Source organism: Penicillium riverlandense, assembly GCF_028828495.1.
Source record: "Penicillium riverlandense strain IBT 135883 chromosome Unknown utg000011l_segment0_segment0, whole genome shotgun sequence".
NCBI lineage: Eukaryota > Fungi > Ascomycota > Eurotiomycetes > Eurotiales > Aspergillaceae > Penicillium > Penicillium riverlandense.
This window is the reverse complement of record NW_026643201.1, coordinates 849101-877069: the sequence shown is the minus strand read 5'-3', so window position 1 is coordinate 877069 and position 27969 is coordinate 849101. Positions and strand designations below refer to the sequence as shown.

Here is a 27969-nt window from a genome sequence, read left to right as displayed (position 1 = left end):
TCCGGTGCAGGGGTTGAGCCGGGCGGACGTTGGAGAGAATTGGTGAGTGAGTCTCGGCGAAGGAAACTGAAGGTGGCGGGGTGCGCTCCCGACCAGTATCCCACGACCTGGCAGTACTGCTTACCCGTCGGAGCTCCCTTAGTCCGCCAAGTACCTGCCCGTACCGGTGACTTGCCTGCCAGAACGCCACGAATCCCGGGTGTCGATCGCCCAGGGTTCTAGAAATCCCAAATTCGAAAGTCACAGCAGAAAGGGCTATAATATCCCCAGTATATATCATCCGCGACTATATAGTGTGGATAAGAAGGACCAAGGCGGTGGCGGCTTTTGGGCTGACTCAACTCTTCCTCCGACTCCAAGAGTCATGTGCACTCTTTCCCCCCGACATGAATGGTGGACCAGCTGGAAAATGAGCTCTCGGACATTGGGCTGGCCGCGGACAGCTTTGCGGACGGTGAGCCTCACAGGACGTTGAATCAGAAGCTCCCACTGACTTATTTCCTTAATAGGCCTCCCGTCCCAATGACCCCGCGACGCACCCGCCCCTACAGCGACCCCAGTTCGCCGAATTCTCAGGTGCCAGCATGAACCAGGCTCGGCTAGGCCACCGGGCAAAGGAGAAGCTGCTCGACAGGGTATGTTTGGAGGGCGCTACACGGCAATGGAGCTTCAATTGCTAAAGTATCTGTCTGTCACAGGAGTTCTTTCTCAGTTTATTGAGCTCTGCCTCGACCAAACGAGAGGCCAGATCGTACCTCTCTCGTTTCAAAGAAAAGCCCCCCAAGCCCGGGCAGAAACCCTCTAAAGAATCCAAGAAGGAATCCTCGCCAGCTTCACTACCATCCGGCGTGAACCTCGGCTCATTCTATGGCGCTTCAAGGGCAGTTTACGACAGCCCCGTATTCCGGCAAGATACCACACCGGCTCCACAGGGGCAAGAATACCCCGAAAGGCTTCATCTGGCTCTAGTCAAGATCACCGCGCCCCAATCGCTAGAGGACGAGGTTGTAGATGGAGTGGCCAAGACCTTGTCGCAGCTCATCCGTCTGGGGATGGCATGCTGCCTTGTGGTCGATCCGGGGAAACTTGAAGATGCTTCTACGGTGCGACAAGTATCTGTGGAGCAAGCAAATCGGATCTCGGCGGCCATTGATTCGCAGCCCGACTCAAAATCCTTCCGTCTGGACTCGGCTTTATCTATTTCAAATACTGGCAGTCTCAGTATTATGTCTCGCAAGGCGCTGCTAAACCCCCTTCGAAATGGGCATGTTCTCGTTGTTTCCCCTATTGCATATACAGAAGATGGTCCTAGAGCCATCCCGGTATCTGCTGATGATGTGGTGCTTGCCTTGACCAAAGATTTTGCGGGTCTGTCAACGTATCCAGACCCGGATGAAGACCCGACAGTCACCGCAGAGAGAATTAAGCGTCTTCAAAAAGAGGTTTCGCTGGATCGTGTGATTATTCTGGATCCTTTAGGGGGCATTCCAGCCTTCCATGGCCCGCAGATGTCTCATGTGTTCATCAACATGGAGCAGGAGTTTGACGAGCTTGAGGACGAACTGCTTCAACACATAGATACAGCTTCTGCGCAAGGTACACAGTCAATATCTCCGATGAACCCTGGGGCGGCATCATCGATTATCAACAGCAACCCATTTTCGAAATTCGTGAATAACGAGGTTGTTTCCCCCCTGCCAGAACAGTCGGGCCAGTTACCCGGCATCGAGACAGTGGCAAGAGCGCTTGATGGACACCTCAAGAATCTCCGGTTATCCCAGCAGACCCTTGCAATGCTCCCATCTGCGTCTTCCGGCATCATCACCTCCCCACATGAGGTTGCCAACTCGGCCTGTCCACGCCAGCCAGCTGCGGCAGACTTCTCAGCCGTCGGCACTCGACGCCAACGAAATCCCCTCATCCACAACCTTCTCACCGACAAGCCTCTACTCTCGTCCTCTCTCCCGCCGCGCCGACGCGGTGCGGCCAATGTTGGTGGGCCGAGCGCAATCAACCCCCTCTCATCGCATACAACCGTCGTCAAGCGCGGGATGCCTCTCACCATTCTCCCCGATCCCCGCGTTCAGGTGTGGACCGCACAGAGTCAGCCACGCCTGCAACTAAACGATCCATCTATCGACCTACCACGACTAGTGCATCTGATCGAAGATTCCTTCGACCGGAAACTAGATGTAAAGAAATACCTAGAACGAGTCAACGACCGCATCGCCGGCCTCATAATCGCAGGCGAATATGAAGGCGGCGCAATCCTAACCTGGGAAACACCTCCCGGCGTCGCCGACGACGGCAGCGAAGCCAGCCTGTCCCGCATGGTCCCATATCTGGACAAATTCGCCGTCCTAAAACGCAGCCAGGGTGCCGGTGGCGTTGCAGACGTCCTCTTTAATGCTATGGTGCGCACCTGCTTTCCGAATGGGGTGTGCTGGCGCAGTCGAAAGGACAATCCAGTGAATAAATGGTACTTTGAGCGCTCGTGCGGCACTTGGAAGGTGGCGGATAGCAATTGGACTATGTTTTGGACAACGCAAGGTTTGACGGAGGACTCGCAGCGATTCCAGGATTATGAGGGTGTTTGCCGCATGATTCAGCCTAGTTGGGCGGATAGCAAAAGCGTTGTTGATTGATCGATCAATTTGCCTGATGTACATATTGGGAAGAAATGTGTATATTTGTTCGGTTTGGCAATACTCAACTGCTGCCTATATAACGAGTCAATTCCGGCGGAATACTTGCTATACAACTTTTAACAAGCACCCATGAACTCCAGTCACCAGCCTAAGCAAAATCCCTTCCTTGCCCTACTCACGGGCCTGATTCTGATAGACCGCACTATAATCCGCAATAATATCGTCGGCAACACTGACGTTAACCGGGCTACCCATTCTCTCACGGATATCTTCGCCCTTCCACATCAGCCAAACCACAGGCGCAAAGGCTAGACCACTACCAACGAGCGCGAACATGAGAAAAGCAAACTGAAACCCGATGGCATCGCACAGCTTCACAGCATAGAATGCAATGGTGCAGCTCATGGTTTGACGGCTGAAGTTAAAGAACTGAGCGACCTCGGAGCCTTCGACCCGGTATGAGTCGATACTATATGTGTAACAAACTGTCGCGACGATTTGGACTCCGAAGATGCCGATAAACATGCCTGCCAGTGGGCCAGCCCAGTGAGACTTGTAAGACATAGTGAAACCGAAAATGAGGAGACCTGCTGGTACAAGGGCTGCACCTGACCAAAGGCCTTTGAATCGAACCTCGGGCGGTGGGTTATCTATGCCTAGTCGCTTGGATTCGCGTCGAATGATACTGTCAATAATCCTGCCTGCCGCAAGCTATCGAGATTAATCGCCACAGTTAGTTTGGTGATTCAAGATTTTGGAATAAGATAAAACCAACCTCGCCTGCAAGAGCACCGATGGTCATAGTGCCTCCATACGCCAGGCCACATTGAAGTGCGTTCCAGCCAAAACGTTCTTTGAAGGTAATGGCGTAAGTAACAGCAGGGAAAATTGCTGTGAAGCAGTACTGCGCCGAATAGTACAAGCTGGGGAAAAGAACGGATGGATAAAGACCCATGCGGAAAGCTGGTAGGATGATATGCTTAGCCCTGAGCTTAACACCTGCGAAGGTGGTCCATGGCCGCAGCAACTCGCGATACTTAGCCATAGTCAGCTTTGGAGGTTCCGTGTTGGTATCGGAGTAAACCCGAGGCTTGTAGTACATGGTCTCGGGAAGGAAGAAGACCAAGAAGACCAAAGTGACAAAGTTCATAACCGCGGTAATCCAGAAAATCCAGCGCCAGCCCACAAACGCTGTGACGGGTCCACCGAACAGGGAAGCGAAATGCGAGCCTGAACTGAGCATGACAGTAAATATACCGAGGGCACGGCCGCGCTGGTGGTAGAAGAACAAGTCTGTCACGGTAGCTGGGCCGAGGGCCATGGATACAGGGAAGAGGCCATTGATGGCGCGAACGCCGACTAGTGCACCGTATGATTCTGCGAATCCAGACCCAAGAGCTGTGGCGAAGCCGATCAGCGTGGTGAACAGGTATACGAAACGTCGGCCGTAGACGTTGGCTAGCGGGATCCAAATGAAGGGGCCAACACCGTTCAAGGCGATGGCAATGGTACTAGATAAGCATTCGTTAGATTGTATTTCCATTTCACTGAGTACCCAACGTACGTCTGGTAGGAGGCTTGGACCTCGGAGATATGAAGGGATTCTGATAGAAGACCGTAGGCCGGGTTGATCACAGAGGTATTCCATGTTCCAAGCTGATAAAACAACATTAATTAAGCGTTTTTCCTTTACACGAAGACTTAAACTCACAAAAGCAAGCCAGCAGACTTGGAACAAGATGAGCAGCTTCAGCTTCATCGGCCAGTTGAGCGGATCACCTTCATCTTCGGATGGCCGGGGGACGAGGTGGGCCCTTGGGTTGTAGACAGCTGATTTGAGCTCGACATCCTCGACTTCTGCGCTATCATGCTTTGGGTGATCGTGGTCGGCTGTGGTGGCCATGGCAAGTAGGTGTTGAAAGGAAAGGAAAGGAAGATGAAAGTTTGGGCAGCAACAGTCCTAAGAATTCAGCTTCTCCATGGATCCTTTAGTATCTCCCCGGCCCAAGCTACTAATTGTCGGCTAGCCGCTAGGAAGGATTCTGTGTCCGAATATCCGGAAATGAGAGTCCACTCCCCAGCTCTAATTCTCCACAGTATCCCCACGGGGCAATGCGGGGTTCTCGGGAGAATTCTTACTTTCTTGAGTAGTTTAAACTACGTGATTATTAGGTCTCTGATACCAGTTCCACACACGTTGCGCCAGAGTCTACCGTCAAGATTGTGCCTGTAGTCCACCGCGCCTCGTTTGCGCCTAAGAGCCTCAAAGCTCCGGTGCAATCCCACGCGTTGCTCTCCTTCTGGAGTATGGGGGACTCGAGGTCTGAAGTAGACTGTGTTTCCGCCGAGCCTTCCGCATTGCCGGATTTATTCCTCCGGACATGTACATCATTAGTGTGTAGAGCATTCCTGGGACGCGCGAGGCTGGTCACCTGCTAGCAAACGCCATGTGGGGAGACTATGGATCAGTGCTTACCCGACGAACGCAATTGACTCGTATTTTGGCCGTGGCATGATGAGTTACCATCGCCGCGAACCATGCTGTCCGCAGCCCTTTGCTCATCCGGTAGAGCAGTTTGGGGTTCCACCATGTAGACGGGCTACGGAGCCCATATTCGCGATGTTGCCTGTGAAATCTCCGTCTTCCAGCTCGTCCTTCTGCACCATGGGAAACGCGAATTTGACGATGAGCGTCATGCTTGGTGACATTAATATCAAGGCCCTAAGACATTCCGCGGCATTCATGGCTGGGGCAGCGCCGTGAGCCCCATTATCCCAACATCGCTGACCAATATATCGAGATGGCCTACGTGTGCAGTGGTCGTAAAGAAGGTTCAGCAGGAACCATTGCTCTATTCTGAGTTGCTCAAACTTTTGTGTACTCCCGTCAGTTTCTTTTAGCGGTTCCGGTTCGGAGGTTGACCTCCGGCGTGCGGGCAGGTGTGTAATTAATGGTGAGGACGTAAAAGGACGCGGGGTAGTTACAACTCCCACAATCCCATTGAGAACATTAACTGTCATGGACTTCTCGAGATACGGAGCGCCGAGCAAGGAATGGCTCGAATTTATCGCTCGCGACCCGGCTGCGGCCAAAGATGGGTTCAGCGGCAACGATATCCTGGAAGCCTCGCAGCTCCGCCAGGCTGTGAACACCAATCGTGAGGTTGCCTCTGAGAAATTGATGGCCGATTCGGGTCTGAAAGATCGGGTTGACGACTCGACGCTTTCCATTCCTTCTCGTGCTAGCCACACCATTCCGTTACGCCGATATTCACCAGTCGTCCAGCATGGACAACGACAAGATCCACGACAGGGCCTAATATATTTTCACGGCGGAGGGTTTTTATTCGGATCAGAGAAGTCTGATGATTACCTCTGTGCCAATATGGCTGACTCGCTTGGCGTGGTTGTTTTGAGTGTCATCTATAGACACACGCCGGAGTGGTCCCATCCGGCCCCGCACGAGGATACCGAAGACGCCATGGCATATATAGAGAGGAGTTTGCCAGATCTAGGCATTGATGCAACTAAAGGACTATCTGTTCTGGGCATCTCAGCTGGTGCTGGACTCGCTGCGGCTGCGGTACTTCGCGATCTTCGGGGGCAACGCTTGATCCAGGGCGTGACACTGAGCATTCCCTGGCTTATCCATGTGGATAATTATCCATTCAATAAATTCACCTCTTCTGATAAGACTGCTCAGATGCAATGCCGCGATGCACCGGTGATTCCATGGCCTCGACTGAAGATGTTCAGTGACATGCTTCGTGCAGACGCCGCCGACCCGCTGCTTAACACGGCATTGGTGCCCGATGTGCAGCTAAGTAACTGGCCGAAAACAGCATTTGTGGTAGCTGGAATGGACCCGCTGAGAGATGACGGACTGTTATTCTCTAGAAGGCTGGAATCACTGGGGTGAGTTACTGAGACAATAAGAGATCAAAAAAGCAATGCTGACCAGCTGCCCACTCACGCAGAATTCCTACAGGTGTCTATGTTTTTCCAGGCCTTCCCCATGGTTTCAGAAGATGGCAAGATCTCCCAGCCACTAAGGTGTTTGATGCACGGATGCTGGATTCCATTCGCTGGACGTTAGGGCTGGGAGGCGCTGAAGGGAATGAGATCGAAGGATGGCATGAGTACAAGGAAAGCTATGTGTCTTAAGATTTTTTGCGATTTGATGGAATTCGCATTATTCTTCTATTTCCTGTGTTTGTCTTCTGTCTCTACTCCGGCATCTCAGGAATAGGAGCAGGTCCGTGCCTGGATTTGACACCAAGAATGTTGGCTAGTCCCAAGCACAGATCCTGAAGTGTTTTGAGTTCCTGCCTCGTGGCGCCATTGATTAGCATCCCCTTCATATGATGCTGCAACTGGTTCGGACAGTCCATGCCGTAAAGCGCGGAGACAATCACATATCCCGTTGTCAAATCATCAATGACGCCGTCAAAGGAAAATATTCGTCCATATAACACCTCTATTCATCCATTAGCTATTCTTAATCATCTCAAATTGATTGAGTATCATACCTCGGATAATAAACGCATAGTCGGGACTAGCTCGCACCGAAGCCTCAGGATCGAAAGCTCGATTCCGAGAGTAGATTCTCGTCCAAAATTCCTTCCCTCTTTGCCTAGCAGACTCATCTGACTCCTTAGATCTTGGCGATTCTTTCTCTCGGAGCTCAACTGGTATGCACGCGGCCAAGGCTCGCATTGCGTTACCCGTTCGCCCGGCGCCGACGATGCCCGTGGATTTAATCAGCCCCTCCCGAAGCTTTTGAGCCGCGGCAAAGCGGTCCTCCAGAGACATGGTAGACAACAAGTGCTCATCGAGGTGATTGTAGACTTGCGGGACTACATCGGAATAGTTGAGCGAAGAGAGGCTAACTAGGACACACATGTACCATCTGAGGCGGTCCGATGTGGAGGGGAGATCGAGAACGGACTCCCAGAAGGAGGCCGGCAGAGTTGGTGTATCAGCGGCAGACATATTGTGAATACCTTAGGATCAAACTGAAGGCCAGGATTCGAAATGGGGCGACATTTCTTTTAGTTGCCGAGATGTGGGGAGTGGTGTCTAGGGCGATGGACATTGTTCTCCGGGTGGATTCCAGGAGTCCGGATATGATCTCGGGAAACGACCTCTCGAGAAAATACCCATCCTGAATCTCGAAACACTACGAACACCATGTTCATCATTGCCCCTCTCTCAAACTGCGCTTCTTCAGCGAAACGAGACCGCGTAAGTCGAATTGATAATAAATAAATCCAACCATTGATTTCTTCAAGCTGACTGTTCTGCCCCTCACAGTTCCTTGAATATATCTCTAAAATCGCCCCGGTCACCCATAGCAATGAGCCCAAGTGCCAGGCATATGCCTGGTTCCGGAGTGCCGAAGACAATGACACTGTCCCTCACCATTGGCTGAGGGGGCTCGAAGTGTAAGATCATGGCCCCAGAAAATATATTCGCGGACTGACAGAAGTCAGATACGAAAATGTTGAGGCAAATACTGTAACTCACCGCGCGAGCGCTGAATACAAAGCCTTTCGTGCCGCCGTTGGCGAGGAGGCGCTGCTCGAACGTCCCAGCGACCTGCGCTTCTGGCGACCGACGTCTGTGGGGTTTCTCACGCGTGATAACAAGCCTGTTAACTTCATGACGTCCACTGGGACCAACCATTACATCGTTGTGGATGAGTTGACGCCACTGGCTGGAAATAAGGGCCAAGTTCTGGAGCAGCTGCGCCGACTTGCCCAAGCTGCAAAGCAAATCGACCAGGTGCATAGTTTCTGGGTGTTGCACCGTGGAGACGGAGAGCAGGACGAAAGCTTGCTGGTTTTTGCTCGATATGAAGGTAAAAGTGAGTTGGCCAATTTTGAGAATCAAAGTAAGGGGCCATGGAAGGAAGCCTACGAGTTGAGCGGGGACCAAAGAAGAACGACTTGGGTAGAATCAGGACTGGGATTTTTGGGAAGATAGATGATTCATAGCTTTATTTGTCCAACGAGCTCAGACGTGGTGCCAAATAATTAGAGTTATCTGTTAAGGATAGCCAATATTGACTCAAGATAATTTATTCTTTACCCCGTCTATACTCCACAGCATAATTATTCACATAAACAAGCATCTTCCTCCCAAAGGACTTACAAAACAGCTGTCGCGTTGGGAGGTGAAGCCACAGCACCAGTATAGTTCAGCGGTGCCGACGTAAAAAAGAAGGACCAGCGCTTATTTTTGGCACAGATCTCGGCCAACTTGTCTAGGTCAAACAGCTCCCCTAGTGGTGTTCCCCATCCGGCCAGCAGGATTGGGTGAAGATGCCACTTCTTATCTGTCGGGGCTATGTCGAAAAAGCAGTCAGTAAGAAAATCTTACATTGATAGCAGTTGGTTATCACTCACGTCGTACTTCGAATCCCGGCGAGTCGCTCACCACCGCAGCAAACTGTCTCTTCCAGAGCCACTCTGTCGTTTCTCGGGACTGACCAAGGCCGCACCACTCACGCACGGTGGAAACCCTCTCTCGGCCTTCTGCGTCTAGAGCCTTGTAGGCGGCAACATAGCCAGTACGCAGGAAAAGCACATCTCCAGTGCGAAACTCGACTCCTTGCTCCTCAGCGATAGCTAGCACGTCTTCGATTGAGATGGCGTGACCCGCGAAGTGATTCACTTCGATACCGCGACGTTGTGCATACGAAACATAGTCAATCAATACGCCCCGGCCCGCGAGCCCTTTCGAGCACCAGCTCTGCAAGCCATTGATTTCCGTTCGGCTAGAAGCGTGGATATCCGCTTGAGTCGTCCTAATACCAAGAGATTGGCTTTTGTAAACATTCGAGTTGTTGATGACTTGACTGACCCGTTATAGAACTTCTTATCTTGTTGATACGCAAAATGACGCAGGCTATCCCATTGAGAGCTCCCTTGAGTGTTGAAAGTAATCTAGATGATTAGTTCCGGTTGTCCATCTGCCCCTGAGAAAGCCAAGCTCACCACGTCATCGTTGACTACAAGCGGATTCTTGTCGATAATCTTCTGCTCGAAACCGGCCCGTCCCAGAAGTGGCGGATCGAACAGATCAAGAGGGAGACTGTTTTCGGGGAAAAATATCTGTTAGCTTCGAATCAGTTTTTAATCCAGTCCAGTTACATACTTTAGGCCAATGCGCTCTCCGGTTTTCACCTCTTCCTTGATTGTCTTCAACACCAACTCGTCGGTCAAATAGTTCAAGGATCCCAGTGCACTGTCTGGCCCGTTGCCCCAAAGTCCCCAGGCCGAGTTTGGTGGGTCGCCCTCGCGCAAGGGAAGCTGGTCGAATGAAGGGAGAGGATCGAGCGGAGGGGCCATGATGAGAGTGAGAGAACTTGAAAGTCAGGTCAGCTACGATAGAATAGGGTTGAATAGAAAGAGAAATCTTGGGAATGTGTCAGGTCACTCTTTACATCTTGGAGATAATCTTATCCGGGCTCCACCAACTCAACTCAGGACGGACGTCGATGTCCGGTAGAGATGCGGGGAAGAAATGAACATTGTTGTGGAGCGGAAGTGCTCTTTCTACACTCGGAAGTCAAGTCTTTCCGTGGATCTGAATACATGATCTTAAGCAAATGAAAATCTCTGCTTTAGTTATATGTTTCAGAGCGATTTGGCAGATATTATAGCCACTTTGATTCATACTCTCCATCTTGCAATACATACCTTAAACGGAACAACGATCATCTCACAACTATGGCCATTCCTGGAGTACTCATGCGTCTTTCTGACAATGTCTCCCCCATCGAGGTCCCAAATATCGAGGGCAAGTACAAATTAAGAGCCGACGACAACAAAACACCCGCGCATAACACGGTCTACTTTCTCAGCGACATCTCGCCGCTTCTCTCGTCAAAAGAGCATTATGACGCCGACACAGCTGCCCACCCTAATACTTCGTGGGTAATCTGTGCTTTTATTAATGGCCGGGACAGAGGCAGTGCGGACGAGCTGCAGACCAACCCTCACCTTCTGCCCACGCCTCCAGCACAAGGATCCGTCCTCGTGATCAACGGTTCTACTCCCCGCTCAGACAAAGAGGCAGACTATCACGCGTGGTATGATCAGGAGCATGGCGCCAAGCTGACTCAAGTGCCTGGCTGGCAAGCGGCGAGACGGTACTCCCTAGCCAAGGTCTACGGGGTGGCCGAAACGGCGAACTTCTACGGGTTCAATTTCTATGATGAGGAAAATGGCCTCGGAGGGCCAGAATGGCAGGCTGGTGTGACGGAATGGACGCTGCGCATTAGAAGTAACGCTGCTAAGCCTAATATCCGGAGGGTGTGGAAGGTGGAGGGAACACAGTGATTATGAGAAAGATGATAGCAGCTACCAGGACATAGTAGCATATTCGCTATTATAAATACATTATTGAAACAATTGCGGTGGTGCAAATAGTCCGTACAAAGTATCTTGCGATATATCATTCTCCAGCTGATTCAAAGAGGCAAGGAAGCCCGGCGACGAGGTGCCAAACCCCAAATCTGGCTGGTTCATAATCCCCATGTAATCTGGGGACAGAGATTGCTCTCCAGCCATCTGCGTGTTCATGGTATCTGTGATCATGCTCTGCTGGCCCTGATTCATGGGCAGTGAGAAAAGTGTCTCGTTCAAGCCAGAGATTTGGGGCAACTCATGTTCACCTGCACCACCTTCTCGAATGCTGACCTGGAATTCATGCACCATGTCTCGCAAGATATTAAGTGGTTTCTGCAGACCTAAGTTGCACCCGTGCTGCAGCTCACTCAGGCAAGTCCAGAAGAAGGAGATGGGTTCCATGAATTGTCCTCGTTCGTGCCGCTCCTGGCGGAGTATCACTATGACAGCCGAGTAGATAGCATAGGATAACAAAAATGGCGCGCGACGGAGAGTAAAGGCTCTCTTGTATGCGCGGACTAGCTTTTGAATTGCTAGTGCACTAGTAATGCATGCCTCTTCGCTGCGTCTGCGGCCGCCTTCATCACAATGGCGGTGAAGATGGCCTTCTTCTAGGAATGCACGGTGGAGGAGAATAGTCAAGGCATGGAGGGTCGTGCTAATAGTGCGAAATTAGATTAAGTTCAAAATTCCTGCAGAGGCAGAGCTTACTGTGGTGTTATTTGGTGCGGTGGTGGCGTAAAAGGCCCATCCGGATCGAACCTTAGGTGGGCCGGCAATGATGCACTCCAGTAATCGAGGTCTTTTTCAATCGAAGCCTTTTTGTCTTGCAGATACTCCGAGCTGCATTTTATTGCTTGCAGACCGTACAGGTCGGTGATCCGAGTCGATATCTGGAAAAGACGAGCAAGCCAGCTGAAAGTTGAGACAGCATGCGCAGCTTGTGGCGCATACGCTGGTGGCGGCTCAGCAGGAGATAAAGGGTCAATGTACGGTTCCCAGTCTTCGAGCTCCTCAAAAGTGTCAAGAAACGACAATGGCACTCTCGCTTCGGCGGCTGCAAACATACATGGTCGGCCGAGATAGAGAGATTGGGTGGCATCAGTGACGAAAGCGCCCCAGTATAGTCGTTTGCGCATTTCCTGCTCCATATCTCGTCTAAAAAGCTGGCCGTGGCCTGTTTTCGACATGCTCTGGTAATCGGGACCAAGCATCAAGTGGCATCCCATATCAATTATCATGCGATATGCTGTGCCAGATAAATTCCAACCAGCGCTTGATCTTCCATGGGATACTAAGGTTGCACTTGTCAACAGCAGAGCCTGCGCAGATGGAATACTGGGCTTGTCAATCTCATCCGCCAGCAGCTGGAGAAACCTCCTGTAAAAGTGGGATCCGGTGCTGTTTGGGTCATCCGGGTCTGATCTTAAGCCGTGTCTGTCGCTATAAAGTGTGCTGGAGTAGTATATTGCATTGAGGAGCAGTTTATTCATCCAGGGTCCACCGCCATTGACGAGACTCTCCGTGATGGCTGGCCGGTAAGAGACGAGGTAGGCATAATGCTGCCGGTTGAAGTGGAGGTCCAGAAGATGTTTGGCCAGTTCAGGTGCACAGCCATCAAGGTCAACGAAGTTGTCTGGTTGACGAAAGATGCGAGGCTCCCGTTGCCGCTGAAGAGCGGCATTGCTGATGAGTCGTGCTTTGGAGGCCGCAATAGCGCTGTCGCCTTTCCATGCCATTTTTGATATGTTTTCTTTATGTTGTGCCCTTGACACTGGGTTCATAATGCTGGCTAGTCCGTGAACTGACGAGACACACCCGTGTTCGTGAAACGCCCCCGCAACGCGGGCTTCACAAGGGGACATGCCCGACACGCCTCCAGTACCAGTGGCAGCAGTAGCGTCGTTCTCCTTGGATATGTTTGTGCCAAGGGTCTGTGCCTGTTCCTGGCTTGGAACTTCAGGCCTGGAAGCAATATCTGTAGGCGTTGGTGGAAGCGCGTGTTCTGGAAGCGATTGAGACATCACAAGTTCTGGCTGTATATCCGCATTCTGCACGGCATTTGCCCCGGAATACTCATGCGGGTACTCCGATGAGCTGATATTTGCCGAGGCCATCGGGGACAAAAAATATGAGGGCAAGCCATGCTTGCTCGCCCCTGATACTGATGTAGACGGGGTGGGCAGCGGGCTGGCAACGGCTGCAGTTGACGCGAGATGACCTAGGCTGCCATCCTGGGAAAGATGATTACGCATATCTTGAACATCGCCGGTAGCAAAAGTGCCTTCATTATTGCTATCGACACTCCCATTTTCACGCGGCATCCAGTCTCCGGGCCGCATATTAGGCGGGATAATCCCGGATGTCTTCATGTGCTCAAGCATGGCCATCACCGTGGCCTCAAGGATCTGCACGCGGGCCTTTGATGGCCTTGGTTCGCGTCTGGCATCATGAGGATAGACACAATCGAGGCCACCGGTGCTGCACTCGAGACACTGCGGTTTGGTCCCGTCGCATTTGACTTTTTTCTGGCGACAGGGAGTGCACGTTTTGCACGTTCCGGCAGATCGAGGCGGGCGAGACACGCGCGATTCTCGACTGCCCTTTTGAATTGCTTTGCTCGTCGCCGTCATGGTGGTTTCGTTGTCAACGGACTCAAAGCACTGATCAGAAATGGATTTTGCGGGGAGCCGACTGGGATCTCCACATGCAGGCTTCCGTTTGGAGCGGGTACTGGTAGCCCCAACTTGGAAAGGCGCCGGAACAAGATGTCCGGCCGTGTTCTCCGCATTAGCCTCGCACGCCCAGAGGGTTGGAAGGAGCAGTAGGCCTCAACGGACATTGATTTTCTGGCCGAGGTCGGGGACGGGAGAATAGCAAAAGAAAGATTCGTTTTAAATGCGTGTATCTGGCAACTTGTGATTTTTCTTCCTGGAAGGTGTGCTCTCAAGTCATAGTCGCATCATAGCCGATAATTTCTCCCACCACTATGGCACCCTCCGTGGTACACTCGGATCCTGTTGATGCACTTCCCGCGCAAAATGGGGTCAACAGTCACCAAAATGGCTCTGCGCATGCCCACGCCAAACTCGATCCTTTCTACAAAATCGTTGAACAGCCTATCGGCACCCGGCGCCCGATCCGAGTTGCCTGTATGGGCGCTGGATACTCGGGACTCATGATGGCGATTGTATTCAGCGAGAAGATGAAGGATAAAAACGCCGAGCTCGTCATTTATGAGCGGAACGAGGATCTCGGGGGCACGTGGCTTGAAAACAGGTAAATAAGCCTCGATTGCATGCTATTTCCATATACTCACTAGAACCAAAAGATATCCAGGGTGCAAATGTGACATCCCCGCACACAACTACGCGTACAGCTTTGCGCCCAACCCTGACTGGCCAAACTACTATGCCACTTCGCAGCAGATCCATGAGTACATGCACGGTGTGGCGGACAAGTATGACTGTAACAAGTATATCAAGTACCAGCATACCATCAAGTCGGCCATTTGGAATGAGGATACGGCGAAATGGGAGATTCAGGTGAAAAGGGCCGATGGGTCTGTGCTCGATGATGAAGTGGATGTATTCATCAACGCTGGCGGTGTTCTGAAGTTAGTCATTAGTCGCTGGCTCCCTCTTTCCTTTTGAGCTCACGCTAATAGATGTCTCACATATAGCAAGTGGAAGTGGCCGAATATTGAAGACATTGAGACCTTTAAAGGCAAGCTCGTTCACTCAGCCCGGTGGGATGATGAGTACGACTTCACAGGAAAGAAAGTAGCAAGCATCGGCATCGGCTCTTCTGGAATCCAGATCGTGCCGCAGCTTGCCAAGGTTGTCGACACAATGGACGTCTACGTTCGTACACAGACCTGGATCTCGCCAGCACCGGGTATCAACGAGCCGACTGCCAATGACCCGGACATGGACTCGGAGTACAACTTTACCGAGGGCAGCTTGGATATGTTCAAAGATCCCCAGGTATTGCGCGACTACCGGGCAGCTATAATGGACCGCCGAATTGAAAACTTCAAGCGTGCCATTGCCGACACCGATGTCCAGAAACGTGCTCAAGAGATCTTCCGCAAGAGTATGCTCGAGCGGCTGGGTGATACCCCCAAGGGCCGAAAGATGGCAGAGTACTTGCTGCCCAGCTTCCCTGTTGGATGCCGACGACAGACACCAGGACCTGGATTTTTGGAAGCCCTAACGCAGGACAATATCGATCTGCGGTGGGATGATATCGCACGGGTCACCGAGAAGGGAATCATGACACGGTCGGGCGAGGAGAAAGAGTACGACGTGATTGTGTGTGCCACCGGATTTGATACATCATTCCGGCCCTCATTCCCCATGATTGGACGCAACGGTGTCAATCTTGCCAAGAAATGGGAGACCGAGAAGCCCGAGGCGTACTTCGGGATGCTGGTGCCGGACATGCCCAATTACTTTTGCTTCATTGGGCCCAATAGCCCCATTAGCAACGGCTCCTTGGTGCTGGGGATCCAGGCAACGGCAGTGTACGTCTATAAATGGCTTGAGAAATTGCAGACAGAGATGGTCAGTAGTTTCGTGGTCAGGCAAGATGCCAATGACGAGTACAACCAGCACATGCAGCAGTTCCTGGAGCGAACTGTGTGGACGCGTGGCTGCCGAAGCTGGTACAAGCGCGGCACTGTTGACGGGCCTGTTGTCGCGATCTACGGTGGCACCTCATTCCACTTCATGGAGGCCCTCAAAAACCCGCGCTGGGAGGACTGCCATATCGAGCGTCTCCCGGAGGCTCGCTCGAATCGATTCGCCTACCTGGGTAACGGATTTTCTTTGAGAGAGACCAAGAGTGGCAGTGTTGGAGCGACACAAACGCTGGATTTTGACGAGTACTGGAATCTGTTTGTGCTGCCCGAGATTCACAGCTAAGCATACTGGGTTGTGATAGAAGAGGCAATATAAGGATTATTTATAGCATCACAAGATAGAGAGACACAAGTGGCAATCACCATGTGAATAAAACACTGGTTCTACACTCTTCTCTTACTTCAAGGCCCCCTGCCAAGGCGCTAGCTCGAAACATGGCTAAATCCCCACGGACTATTTTAGTCTAACGTTGAAGCTCGATCTTTAATTGGCGGGGGACTGACTCATTTTACCTACCCCTGGCCTCGTATCTGCTTCTGCTCATTCGAGCTTTTATACGGATTCATTCCTCTTGTTCGCCCTTGTCCTTCAAACCATAGAAACTTTTCCTTTTACCATTATGAGCTCAAAATCACAGGTGATTTTGATCCCATGGGATCCCGAATCTACGACTCATGTGCAACGGCTAGTGGAACAGCGAGTGCAGTGTAGATGGGATGAAGAAAAGGTTGCAACCAGCTGGCGAGACAGCCAAATCAGAGGAGATAAATGCCTATACTGGATTGTGAGCTCGCCTTTTCACACAATAATCTCGAAAAATTGAATAAAGGATTATAAACATTAGTTCAAGTTAGAGGCTGATATTATAGCAAACAGATTATTTCTCCCGATGATGCCGAGGCGGATGAGAAGACGAAACTTCACCTCAACATGTACCCGAAGGTACGCAAAAGGACTGATATATAAGTAGGTACTAATATATTACCACCAGGAAGCTCAAATGCTCCAGGATACCGCTGCCTATATTAACGGTGTGGCACGGAACGCATCAAAGAGAGATTTCATTCCAGTTGGCCATATCGCTTTAGACGAAGGCAACCCTCACCCAAAAGACATCGAGCTAGATATGCCGTCGGAAGGCGTTTTCTGGATTAAGACTTTCTATGTCACACATGCCTTACAGGGCAAGGGTATTGGGCGAGCTGCGCTAGACGAAGTTGAGACTATGGCCGTCAAAGAGCCTCTCCTGGCTAGAACTTTGATGCTGGATACGGTCCACCAGGACGATCAAAGGAAAAAGGAACTCGCAGAATTCTATTTCGGGGGCTTACCGAAGGTAAGATAAATGGAATAAGGTTGTCTTTGGGAAAGCGATTAATAGTCTGCAGGTTACCACCCAGGAGTGGTATGTCAGACGGGGCTACCGATCGGTTAAGACCATACAGGGCTACTATCAGCCAGACAAGACACTTAAATTTTGGGATACGAGGACTGTTTTTATGAGAAAGGACATTGATTAAGTTGCTAAATCACCTTCGGAATTAGAACCAAGAAGGCGGACGCATTTCACAGGTATTGCATAGGAGCATTTACTCCTCAAAAGTGACCAGGATGAGTAGATTCAACTCCAGACATATCAGTTAAATTCGACCACTCAGTAACATATCAAAGCCCTCCATTTCATCATATCATGGGTATGACTAGAGGGGATAATTACCAACCCCTGTTCATTTCTCCCGCCCCCAAAAAAGGAACTGTGTGCCTAGGAGACTGCAACACAACGGTTATTACCCCACATGGCACGCGCCGCAGAAGCCCACGAGGTGGCGGGATGAGCGTAATTTTCGTAGGTATAGAAGAGGCGGCAGTCAGCCGGCTCGTAGATAAACTGTAGGGGGATATGCTGCTGTTGGCGACGATAATTGTTGAGGTAGTTAACGCTCCCAGAGTAGTACAGAGGAGGAACCGCGGCGGGAGTCAGCTCCTTCAGGCGCAAACGCTGCATCTCGGAAAGAATCGGCTTGCCATCTTTGGCTGCTGCCTCAGCTAGGTCGTTGGCTTTGTTGTACAAGTTTCGGATTGTACTCGATTCCATCTCTTCGCCGCCCTTGACGCCGCCGATTGCCTGCATTGATGCATGCTGTGGGCGGCCGCCGAACGCCAATGTCTTCACGCCTGCTAGGCTCCTCATCATCTCGGCAAAGACAGTGCAGGATGAAGAGCACTCGCCGTTGGTCATGATCAGGATGTCTTTCGGAGAGAAGAGAGGGGTTTTCGGTTCGACTGGGATGCCGTCGTATCCATTAATAGGGTAACTGGGCGTAGACTCATACGTCTCGTTAAACACTGCGTGTAGAGTAGACATATTGGTGCCAAGCTCATAAACCGGGCCAAACACCTGTTTCCAGGAGGAAAAATTCTCTTTTTGGTTCGGGGTGACATATCCGGAAGGCATGAACTGCTCGAAATGATAATATGAGAAGCCATGTGTATTATTGTGGTTGATGGCTCCAAGGGCCTGGCCAATAAGGTCAATCGCCTCATGGGCGCGGAAGCGAGTTGCCGAGTATGCAGGTTTGTCAGGGAAGAAGATCTTGAACATATCAAGTGCGCTAGTGATAGTGCCACCCGAGTTGCTCGACAGATCAATGATGATCTTCTCTTTGGCGGCGCTCTTAGCGTCTTGCAGAAATTGGATGATAGACCTGGCAGGATCTCCGAAGGTCTCAAAATCAATGACCGAGAGGATAGCCACATTCCGTAGATCCTTATCGTGCAGATAGTACCCATTGACTCCGCCGGCAGTATTAGAAACGACAGGCTGCGGGTATACCTGGGAGGCTGACGCCGAGCTCGTTGGGCTGACAGAAGTCGGCCCAGAGTGGGATAGGCTGGAAGACGCCAAAGCAGTCGGAGTAGGAGTCCACGAGGAAGGATAAGAAGTGTATGGAGTCAAAGTAGACGACCTAACAGGTAAGGTCGAGTGGGCTTCCTGAATCAACGGGTCGATGCATTCCTTCTGGTAAAGAGCCTGCCCGTTTGTAAAGTTAAAAGAAGAACCGCCCTTGACCACTGTCTGGACGTAGTGAACAGTGCCGTTGGCAAAACGCAGCTTGAATTCCCAGGCACCTGGCCATACACCAGGGCTCTCCCAACTGCCAGCGCTGTAATACCCACCACCTCGCACATTCGAGTTGAAGATATTGTTCCACCGTGCATCAGGGTCTTGGAACCCGCCGATTTTCAGCCCGTATTGGATAAAGAACTCCTCGGCAGGCTGTCCATTTATGGAGACTATGTCCGACACACTATCTCGGTGAGTTGACAGAAGTGCAGAATCGCCTAATAACATTAGCCGTGCGATCTGTGAAAAGGTCAGGTTGATTTTCATAACTTACTCATTCCATAGATCTTTGGAAGCTCTAGACCATCAGATGAAATTGAGACAATAGGGAAATCAATCGAGAATTCAAAGATACCCGCACTACACGGGATCATGTATAGGTGTCCATCTTCAGCGGTTTTAAGCAGATTGGTGACCGCAGTATCAAATTCGAATTGGCTGGTGAAGTGGGTGTGGGCGGCCTTCTCTAACAGGTCGTCTAAGCCACCGAGGATGTCGGTCGCCGGCGATAGTGACAGGTAAGCAGTAGGAGGATTCTTAAGCGTATCAATCGTGGACTGCCATTGCATGTATTTTCGAAGATCCTCAATGAAGGCAATCGATCGTTGGGCTTGGAATGGGATTGAGAGAAGGCATTGATAAGCCACATCTCCAGGGAAAGTGGTGATATTTGATTGAGACAAATGGCTGATCTGCTGGCAGGGCTGCTCTGACCACCTCTCGCTATGGCGGGCCATAGCAGACAAGCCGCTGGTCAAGGCTAAAAGAAAAGAAGATTTAGAAAGCATATTGAAGTATTCCAGAATTCAACCCATTGAAAGCTATCGAGGTAACAATCCGAATGCGATGTTAGGAGGCATCTTGACTTCATCTCAGTGCTTAGTAGCGCTTGTTGGTTTCGGCCAGAACCCCCTGATTCACCTACAGCACTACTCCACAGCCTTGTGGTGCTTCTTTTCTTAGATGGTAACCCCACACAGTGCCGGGGAGGATGAAGATCGTTGGTAAAAACGCGTTGTTGATAAGCATCAGGATTTTAGGCAACAAGCAACTGGGGTTCGTATCGAAAGGCTAACCTCATGATTTGCTTGAGTGTTTGACACAATTCCAATCTAACAACTACCTACGGCTCCCTCTTCAACAAATTTGAGCAATCTAGCTGTTAGCCTGTCGACTGCCGATCGCACTCTTTGCTGTATGCGCTTGTTCATCCCGGCTGTGTTAATGAATTGTTGGATTTCTGTTGCACGTACCCACGGCCTTCGCACTAAGCCCCAACTCCCCAGGATTGGGAGCGCTTAGGTGTGGAAGCCCCCGCCGTTCACCGCTAAAGGGACTGTGTAAACCAACAGTAATAACTATATGATTGTTCTTATAGACGGATAAGCATGTTGTGTTATCCTTCAGATACTCACTCTGTTCCCTCTCAATACACCGTCAACTTTGGTCGCCTTGCTACCGAACCAGCCTAACTGACCATGACATATTCTGCTGACGAAGAATGGCTAAAGAAATGCCGACCTGAGAATCTTCCTGTTCCTCCATTTGATAGGTATGTCTATATGCTGAGAGAACATGTTTTGTGAAAAAAGGTCTGAAGCCCGGTGAGCTAGGCTTTGATGGATACGAGCCTAAAACTCCCACAATTTCTCAGCGCGATGAAAATGAATTGCGCACCCTAGAGATCGTCCGTCAGTATACGAATATCCCCGTGCCAAAGTTAGTGTATCGGGGAGAAGGGTAAGTGAGATTACGCTCTAATGTATTGAACAAGTGACTCATCAGTTATAGCTTCAATGTATTTGAAAGAATCCCAGGCTTTACCATATTCGAAGGTCCAATATGGGACAGCATCTCCCCACGCCAACAAGAGGGGATCAAGCTCCAAGTGCAAGGTTATATCAAGGCACTCGCAAAGGTTCCCAACGAATCTGGCGGCGTTCGATCATTAAGTGCTTCGGGTGAAATAATTCATAATCAGCTTCCTCACCGTGGACCCTTTCAGTCTACAGGGGATTTTCTCCGGTCGTACAAGGAGGAAGACGCCCATCTCATCCACCAAATCAATCCGCTCAGCAAGGCAGTATTGTCGCATATGGACTGGGACCTCTCAAACATTGTGTTGCATCCGAATATGGATGCAGTGCCAGGTGTCATTGACTGGGAGCGAGCAGCTTTCTTTCCAGAGGGTGGAAGGAGTATTCACCGGATGTGCCATCAGTGGCAAGGATGGGAGACGCTCTTTGATGGAATTGAATTTCCGCTACAAGGTTGAATCAGAACAGTGTGTCTAGGTCAGAATATAGTTCTATAAAAAAAAAATGAGATAGACCTGGACATCTACCTTCTCATAGACTACTTATTTTCTAATTCTAATTAATTTTAGAGAGACCTTGAAAACACTGCCCGCAGCCTGGGAACACCGATCCGCTACATATAGTAGTGGGGCAGGACGCGGCCGTGATATTCATCGGAGAAGCACGGGTCAACCAAGTAAGCAGCCTCGCCATATTGGTGCCTCCCCTTCCTTTTCGAGCAGAGTCACGAGATATGACAAACCCTAACCTAAGTTGGTGCCCGATTGGGTCGTCTCCCTATCGCATCAACAAGCTTATCGACCAGCTTTTGCTCGTCGCACGTCTGCGCGACAGACACGATGCCCATCTGCATCGAATGCTCCTACCCAGTCTCACATCTGTATAGCACCTACAGCCGCGCGGACGACCGCTCGCTGGGCAAGGGCGTGCGACTCACCCAATGTCCACGCTGCCACCGCTTCGCCGACAAATACGTCGAATATGACTTTGTCGTGCTCTTTATCGACCTGGTGCTCATTAAGCCACAGGTGCGTCGCATGGGAAACATGAATTAAGGACTCAATTGACCGCTAGAGCTAGGTGTACCGTCATCTCCTCTTCAATCGCCTCGGGCGAGACGACGACAAGTTCGATGTGAGTATCGCCGCGTCCAACATGACATGACTACAGAGCTAATAATGAGTTCTCTTTAGCGGTCAATTATCCGTCTCGGCATCCTCCTTCTCCTCTTCGACGTCTATCTAACCTGGGCGCGCCTCGAAAAGTCCCCCTCGCTGGCGACCACCTTTGTCTCACGCGCCCCCATCGTCATTCAATATCTCTTCTTCCTAAGTCTCAATGCGGCGGCAACCCTTGCGCACCACCTCACAGTCCGTCTTCTAGCCTCAATACTGGTGCCCAAGTCCCACCGCTATGGTGGCGTGGACTCCAGCAGCAATGGTACCGCCGACACTACCCCCTTCCCATCCGGACCTCCCACGCCTACCACTATCCGCGCATCACCATCGTCACAGTCCTTCACTACTCAGTCGCAGCTCGCCGGCAGTCTCGCCACAAGTCCAACGAGAACAACCCCAAACCCAGGCTCCTCCACCGACGTTACCTCTCCGACAGAAAACCCGCAGGGCCCATCTCATCTAACGCGGGCCCCTCCACCACTCCGACGTGCGTCAACAGCACCCCCACAAAACATCCAACCCCTACCGCCACCAACAGCGGCCAGTCCCGCAGCAATCAGTACCGCGCTCCTAGTCAGCAGCTGCGCCAAGCTGTTCCCCATCCTCCTAGTAATCTGGGGCACCGACGGCAACGGTAACTCCAACGAGCACGCTGCCGGAGGAGCGGAACGTTCATCTGCACATTCAGCACCCATGCACAGCGCATTCAGAAGAACTGCCACGGCACTCGCCGGCCACACGTCTTCAGCTGGGGCTGCGTTCTCGGATCAGAGTGAATCCTGGCTTGCGAGTGCTGCGTCGTCGCTGTGCGCTTCGACGCCAACTACGTATCTTACTGCGCTGTTTGATCTGCTTGCTTCGTTGCTTTCACTGGGCGTGGTTGATACCCATCTTGTGCTTTTGAGTAATATCGAGGCATTGTACATTCTCCTTGGGTGCGGGTATCTCCGTGCTGTGGCTGTTGCTGTGACAGGGCAGGTGGCGAGGTGGGCGGTGCAGAAAGTGATTCTGGGTGCTGTGGGAGTGGGCTAGATGTTGCCTGGTCTCGTGATTGTATAACATTAGCGTGTGGCGTCCTTCAAGTACTCACTGGCTCCTCCATTGCCAAATAACTGTAACTAATAATAATCATGCGAACTTGACATCTTCTACTCCGTAAAGACTATGCTTGGCCGTCCTATGTATAAACCTATCACTTACGGACTAGATAGGAAGAATATGATTTCCGTGAACGTGAATTTACTTGCAAAGACACTGGAATTTTAATACACAATACGAGCATAGGAGAATTGAAACAGATAGATATATCTAGCAATGAAGCTACGAGACGATGTGATAAAAAACTGTACAGAGCAGAAACACCCGCGCCTCAAGCGCATCCATCCACCCATCTCGCCAGGAAGACCGTGGCTTTTTAGCCCACGAGGAACGAAACCAAAAGCTGAGTGGATCTACATCTCCCACACGATATGACCATGATCATTATCAACAAACACCAAATGCGGCAAGAAAATAGGGGTTGTTTACTCCGGTACACGCTCGGGCCGCATGTCGGATCTCTTGGGCGTGATGAGGGGGTGCCACTGTGCGAGGAAGACGATTGCTGGGGCAGGTGGGTTAGCTGGATTCATTTTTATATTGAGGTGTAAGGAAAGAAAGAAACGTACCCCACATCAAATAGCAAGATACGAAGGAGAGGATCAGCGTGCTGCGCCAGAGTCTGATAAGAAGAAGTGTCAGCACATATATTCTATTCCATTTCGTTTGTTTGGTTGTAAGGCGGGAAACAGGGCAGGAGAAACTCACGTCTGGTTATCGCCCTTCGGGCTAAGGTACCATGCCGCAAGCGAAGCACCCACGATGATAACGAGGCCGATAAGGAGACTCCAGCTAGAGTAGTTATACGTTAGCACTTATCCGGAAATGAAATTGGAACCGAAACAGTAAGGGGTTATTCCCCCGGGTCAATAGAGGGATATCCTGAACCAAAGGAACATATCATTGTCCAATCCCCGAGGTACATAGGATGTGTTGTCCCGGCCAAGGCATTGGCCACAAGGAAAGAAGGAGACCAGACGTACCCGCTTGCCATTTTGTCCGCGTTGCGATGATGTATCTCGACGATGCGAATTGGTAGGTGCGGGCGCGATTGAGGAGCCCGCGATGGTATCGTAGATTTCCCGCTTGATTTCCCGGAAGATGCAATTTCTGAACTGATAAAACCAATGCACTGCAATGGCCTGACCGAGCACTTATTGCGTGATTGGCGGGATGCGGGATGCGATGATGTTCACGGAGTCCAGGAAGGAAGAAGGCGGGAGCGCACAACACGAAAACGCTTCGGAGAGGAATCGGATCGAAACGGTGATGTCGTCAAAGTCCTTGCCGAATAATCTATCCTGTCCGCAATGATCCCAAACGCTTCGTATCCACCGGATAGCGCGAATACTGAACGGCCAACGGCCACCTAAGCAAGAAGTCTCGACGGTGGCGATTCGTAACGGAGAACGGGTAGACGGTTCGTGGGTGAGTTGACACTGTACTTGAACAGCTGCAGTGTCGTTCAAAGGAATGCCAGGGGGAAGTGGTGGAGGGGATACAGCCAGGACGAGAGCGAAGTTGAACGCCGGAGCTCTGGAGCTGCGGGTTGTGGCTGCCTCAGGCATCACAGGGCGGTGGGTCTGAACACCCCTACGTAACTACCAGCTACATTATTGTGTGATGTATTTATGAAGCGACTCAATTCAAGTTACAGAGTTTGTGATTCCGTAGAATGAACACAGTAGAAGCAACAGGGGTAAATACACAGGGCATGCAGGACCCACGGCTGAGTGAGAGAGAGGAAACAAAAACAACCAAAAATCAAGAGAGAAGCACCGCTTATGCGCCTTCACGGCTCTTGCGGTAGCTGGCCTAACACAGAGTTAGGGGTGCACGGGAACAGATTGGGCCCAACTCACCTCCTGCTCCACCTGCAGGCCGTCGACGACGGGAGCAAGCTCGCTGAGGATCTCGTAGGCCTTCTTGTGGAACTCCAGCTGGGCGGCGATCAGGTCGGCCAGGTTGCGCAGGGGCTCGGGGGTATCAAGGACCTACACAATTAGTACGGGCAAAGGTAAGGTAAGGGTTGGAGGGAAAGACATACGTTCTTCATCACGCTGACAGCCTCCTCCGTCTGACCAACAAATTCATCCTCAGCCTGCTCGATCTCCGCGCGGGCATCCTCACTCAGGTTGTCCAGATCACCGCGCGCAGCAGCCTTCTTGCTCGCCTTGATAGAGTCAAGCATAAGACGGGCATTCTCAACATTCTTACGCGCCTTCGCAGCAAACATCAAGTTCGTATTCAGGGTGGTGTTCCATCCGGCCAGGAACCGGGACTGGATCTGTGCATCTTGGGCGAGACGGGCCTCGCCGACCTTCTCCTCGGCCAGGGCGTACTTCTCCAGCGCACTGGCCAGCGGGTCCTCGGTCTCGGAGCTCTGTGCCAGGGTCTGCGAGCCTGCGAGCGAGGCGCGGGCGATCGCGTGGTTGAAGGTCTTGGGCTGCGGCTTTGCGGATGGGGGCGCCGTCAGGGCGGCTTGGGCTTCGGCGGGCGAGTTGGCCTGCGAGAGGAGCGTGACCTTGTCGTTGATCGTGCGGCCTAGGTCGTTGAAGGATTCGCGGATGTTGGGCGGGTAGTCGTAGGCCTCATTGGAGTATTGGGAACTGTTTTTTATTATTGCTGTTGTTAGCTTGTGTCGAGTGTGGCGGTGATTTGGGAAAGAAAACAACTCACGTCACCTGCAACAGTTTCTGGTGCACGAGCTTCAGGGCATCGACGCGCTTCTCGAGCTCGATGTATTCATCCGGGAGCTGGGTTTTCTCGTCGGCCTGACCCAGCTGCTCCTTGATCAGCTGCTGTGTGCGTTGGGCAAAGGGCGAGAAATTCGCGCTATTTCCCAGCGAGATACAAACAAGACGATGTCAGTAGGCGAGACACTTCCCCGGGGGTATATCATAATGAACACCAATATGATAAACAGACAGCATGACGAACCTAAAGGTTTTACCGAATGCCTGCACTCGATCCATGATGGCTGACAGTGGAGGGAGATGTGGTGTTGTTAGGGTAAATGGTGAGTGGTTGATAGGAGAAGATCGGAGAGGCACTTGTGCTCGTGCTCGAGGCCCGCACCGCCTTGCTGGACCACGTGTTTCAGGCATCACTTTATCGATTACAGCAACAACAACAACTATGACATACTGGGGAGATGGCAAGAAAGATCGATTCATTAAAACACTGCTGAAGAGAAGAACATCATCATCCATCGCACTTATCACGTCAAAGTGGCAAACATCGCCCGCACAATCCGGGAATTCGGTTCTGTACCTGCGGTTAGTATAGGATCTCACGCAGGACACACCAGGGCACATACGTCGGCGTTCAGACCTTGAGAGCTCCGTAATCTCCTCCTCATTGCCATTACTATCGATCCAATCCGTCTCGCGTTCCCGGGTGATTTCAATACCACCCTGTCGCTCGAGTTGCAGGGTGCGGATCTCCCGTTCCAGGTCGCGGACATCATTTTCGCTGCTTCTCGGCCGGACTAAAACCATTGAACCGGGGTGGAGACTATCAGATTCGATGCGCTCCTCGAAAAACCGAGGTTCCACATATCGCGCGGGCGACGATACTCTGCGACCATGGACAGACACAGAGCGGGGACGGGAGATGGTTTGGAAGTGACGCGGCCGCTCGATGATTTCTTCGAATTCGATATCTTCGTATCGCGATGGAGACGATTCCAGGATGAACTCTTCATGACTAGATCGGGGAGAGGGGGAGCGGACGAGGAGAGTCTCTGTCGTGACTCGTTCTCGGGGTCGTCGGATCGGAGAGGGTGATCTGGCGACGTAGTACGCTAACACATAACATCAGTTCTCTGTGTCTTGGAGTGGATCATCCATAAGGTGACATACTCTCTGATCGGCGTCTAAACTCTTTGCTCAAGCTGATAACCTGGTCGATCTGGTCTTTCGACAGCGCCACTTGGATGATAATCATATTATCCTGGACTCGACATTAGCACTGGATCTTTTGAACGACGGTAAAAGAAAAAAACCACCGACCTCCTCCTTGTAGGGATACCCAAGCTCGGAAATAGCACGCGTATGCGCCAGTTTCCTCGGAAGACGAGTCTTTCCCTTGCGAGGATAGGGCTTCTCCTCACGATGCCTGGCCGCGCTACTCGAGCGTCGACGAGCAGCCATGCGGTCTCTGTCTCTGATATCACGATATTCCTCGTCACCGTAGTACTCGGGCTCAGCGATGTGAATTTCCTCATAGACCTCGCGCTCATGATATCTAGGCGGTGACCGGCGCCTAGGTGGCGGCGGCGCAGGCACGGGGCCAGCACCCCTGCTCCTCGCCGGAGGAGGGGCACCAGGACCACTGCGCCGCAAGGGTGCCTCCATCCTGCGCGGCGGGAGACGGTCGAAGGTATCGAGGGACGACTGCCGTCTCACCAGGCGCGGCGGACGAAAGTCCGGGCTGTCGTCGCGGCGCTGCTGCCGCCGACGGTCAGGAGGGTGGTCCAGGTGGTCGTCTTCGTAGTATCGGTCTGGAGCGCGCGCGGGAGGACCGTAGCTGTCTTCTTCGCGGAGTCGGAACTCGAACCGTTCCTCATCAGCATGGCGGGGACGTTCGGCCACCGGTGGCCCTCGCGAGTAGCGGTCGTAGCGGTCGCGGGAGTCGAGGGTGCCGGTTGATGAGCGGTAGTCGTCGTTGTAGCGCGACATGGTGGGTGATTTTTATTGTTGCTAATCACAAACACGCTGCCGAGTCTGGATGACCAGAACCGTGGATGACGCGGGCGGCTGACTCCGGGCCGCAGTGTGAGAGTGGGGGGTGAGAACCACGGGTGACGATGGTGGTGGTAGTTGATGGGGAGTCTAGAGGGACGAAAACCAAACGATAGGACAGGAAGTAGGAGAATCGAAGTGGCTGAGGTGAGGGAAAAGAGAAAAAGCAAGAAGTGGAAAAGGAAAAGGATGATGGCATCGCATGTGGGGTGTGGCAGTGACGGGACTAAGTGACACTAGACTCTTGGGGCAGAGGCTCAAGTAGTTACTACAACTTAGTTGACTAGCTAACTACTACGCTA

The 27969-nt window shown here is 51.7% G+C and overlaps 14 protein-coding genes across 14 annotated transcripts; 6 read left to right on the top strand and 8 right to left on the bottom strand.

The window, feature by feature from the left end:
* Positions 1-409: 409 nt before the first annotated feature.
* On the top strand, positions 410-2645 carry arg2 (acetyl-CoA:L-glutamate N-acetyltransferase; the record flags this gene model as incomplete). The annotated part of the gene is made up of 3 exons (XM_057202453.1): positions 410-454; positions 510-635; positions 699-2645. 3 exons carry the CDS (start codon positions 410-412, stop codon positions 2643-2645), a joined length of 2118 nt encoding a protein of 705 aa, XP_057047737.1.
* Positions 2646-2819: 174 nt separating this feature from the next.
* On the bottom strand, positions 2820-4551 carry N7474_011042 (MFS general substrate transporter; the record flags this gene model as incomplete). Its single annotated transcript, XM_057202452.1, has 4 exons — positions 2820-3359; positions 3424-4159; positions 4213-4304; positions 4360-4551. 4 exons carry the CDS (start codon positions 4549-4551, stop codon positions 2820-2822), a joined length of 1560 nt encoding a protein of 519 aa, XP_057047736.1.
* A 265-nt stretch (positions 4552-4816) lies between these two features.
* Positions 4817-5345, bottom strand: N7474_011041 (short-chain type dehydrogenase; the record flags this gene model as incomplete). Its single annotated transcript, XM_057202451.1, has 2 exons — positions 4817-4971; positions 5237-5345. The coding sequence occupies 2 exons, from the start codon at positions 5343-5345 to the stop codon at positions 4817-4819; spliced, it is 264 nt and encodes an 87-aa protein (XP_057047735.1).
* Positions 5346-5667: 322 nt separating this feature from the next.
* On the top strand, positions 5668-6812 carry N7474_011040 (Alpha/Beta hydrolase protein; the record flags this gene model as incomplete). Its single annotated transcript, XM_057202450.1, has 2 exons — positions 5668-6563; positions 6626-6812. The coding sequence occupies 2 exons, from the start codon at positions 5668-5670 to the stop codon at positions 6810-6812; spliced, it is 1083 nt and encodes a 360-aa protein (XP_057047734.1).
* A 62-nt stretch (positions 6813-6874) lies between these two features.
* Positions 6875-7640, bottom strand: N7474_011039 (uncharacterized protein; the record flags this gene model as incomplete). Its single annotated transcript, XM_057202449.1, has 2 exons — positions 6875-7125; positions 7178-7640. The coding sequence occupies 2 exons, from the start codon at positions 7638-7640 to the stop codon at positions 6875-6877; spliced, it is 714 nt and encodes a 237-aa protein (XP_057047733.1).
* A 315-nt stretch (positions 7641-7955) lies between these two features.
* N7474_011038 (uncharacterized protein) lies at positions 7956-10000 on the bottom strand (the record flags this gene model as incomplete). Its single annotated transcript, XM_057202448.1, has 7 exons — positions 7956-8126; positions 8175-8412; positions 8802-8994; positions 9056-9456; positions 9513-9595; positions 9647-9743; positions 9807-10000. The coding sequence occupies 7 exons, from the start codon at positions 9998-10000 to the stop codon at positions 7956-7958; spliced, it is 1377 nt and encodes a 458-aa protein (XP_057047732.1).
* Positions 10001-10381: 381 nt separating this feature from the next.
* Positions 10382-10993, top strand: N7474_011037 (uncharacterized protein; the record flags this gene model as incomplete). The annotated part of the gene is made up of 1 exon (XM_057202447.1): positions 10382-10993. The coding sequence occupies one exon, from the start codon at positions 10382-10384 to the stop codon at positions 10991-10993; it is 612 nt and encodes a 203-aa protein (XP_057047731.1).
* A 60-nt stretch (positions 10994-11053) lies between these two features.
* On the bottom strand, positions 11054-13695 carry N7474_011036 (transcription factor domain-containing protein; the record flags this gene model as incomplete). The annotated part of the gene is made up of 2 exons (XM_057202446.1): positions 11054-11720; positions 11774-13695. 2 exons carry the CDS (start codon positions 13693-13695, stop codon positions 11054-11056), a joined length of 2589 nt encoding a protein of 862 aa, XP_057047730.1.
* Positions 13696-14051: 356 nt separating this feature from the next.
* Positions 14052-15987, top strand: N7474_011035 (flavin-containing monooxygenase; the record flags this gene model as incomplete). The annotated part of the gene is made up of 3 exons (XM_057202445.1): positions 14052-14326; positions 14385-14682; positions 14794-15987. 3 exons carry the CDS (start codon positions 14052-14054, stop codon positions 15985-15987), a joined length of 1767 nt encoding a protein of 588 aa, XP_057047729.1.
* A 1480-nt stretch (positions 15988-17467) lies between these two features.
* N7474_011034 (uncharacterized protein) lies at positions 17468-19566 on the bottom strand (the record flags this gene model as incomplete). Its single annotated transcript, XM_057202444.1, has 2 exons — positions 17468-19047; positions 19104-19566. 2 exons carry the CDS (start codon positions 19564-19566, stop codon positions 17468-17470), a joined length of 2043 nt encoding a protein of 680 aa, XP_057047728.1.
* Positions 19567-20307: 741 nt separating this feature from the next.
* On the top strand, positions 20308-21104 carry N7474_011033 (uncharacterized protein; the record flags this gene model as incomplete). Its single annotated transcript, XM_057202443.1, has 4 exons — positions 20308-20381; positions 20430-20433; positions 20484-20569; positions 20621-21104. 4 exons carry the CDS (start codon positions 20308-20310, stop codon positions 21102-21104), a joined length of 648 nt encoding a protein of 215 aa, XP_057047727.1.
* Positions 21105-21485: 381 nt separating this feature from the next.
* N7474_011032 (sterol homeostasis protein ARV1) lies at positions 21486-22856 on the top strand (the record flags this gene model as incomplete). The annotated part of the gene is made up of 3 exons (XM_057202442.1): positions 21486-21674; positions 21727-21780; positions 21840-22856. The coding sequence occupies 3 exons, from the start codon at positions 21486-21488 to the stop codon at positions 22854-22856; spliced, it is 1260 nt and encodes a 419-aa protein (XP_057047726.1).
* A 491-nt stretch (positions 22857-23347) lies between these two features.
* Positions 23348-23916, bottom strand: N7474_011031 (H(+)-transporting V0 sector ATPase subunit e; the record flags this gene model as incomplete). Its single annotated transcript, XM_057202441.1, has 4 exons — positions 23348-23427; positions 23492-23544; positions 23631-23714; positions 23906-23916. The coding sequence occupies 4 exons, from the start codon at positions 23914-23916 to the stop codon at positions 23348-23350; spliced, it is 228 nt and encodes a 75-aa protein (XP_057047725.1).
* Positions 23917-24748: 832 nt separating this feature from the next.
* On the bottom strand, positions 24749-27604 carry N7474_011030 (BAR domain-containing protein; the record flags this gene model as incomplete). Its single annotated transcript, XM_057202440.1, has 5 exons — positions 24749-24916; positions 24970-25531; positions 25602-25757; positions 26256-26727; positions 26932-27604. The coding sequence occupies 5 exons, from the start codon at positions 27602-27604 to the stop codon at positions 24749-24751; spliced, it is 2031 nt and encodes a 676-aa protein (XP_057047724.1).
* Between the last annotated feature and the right edge of the window lie 365 nt (positions 27605-27969).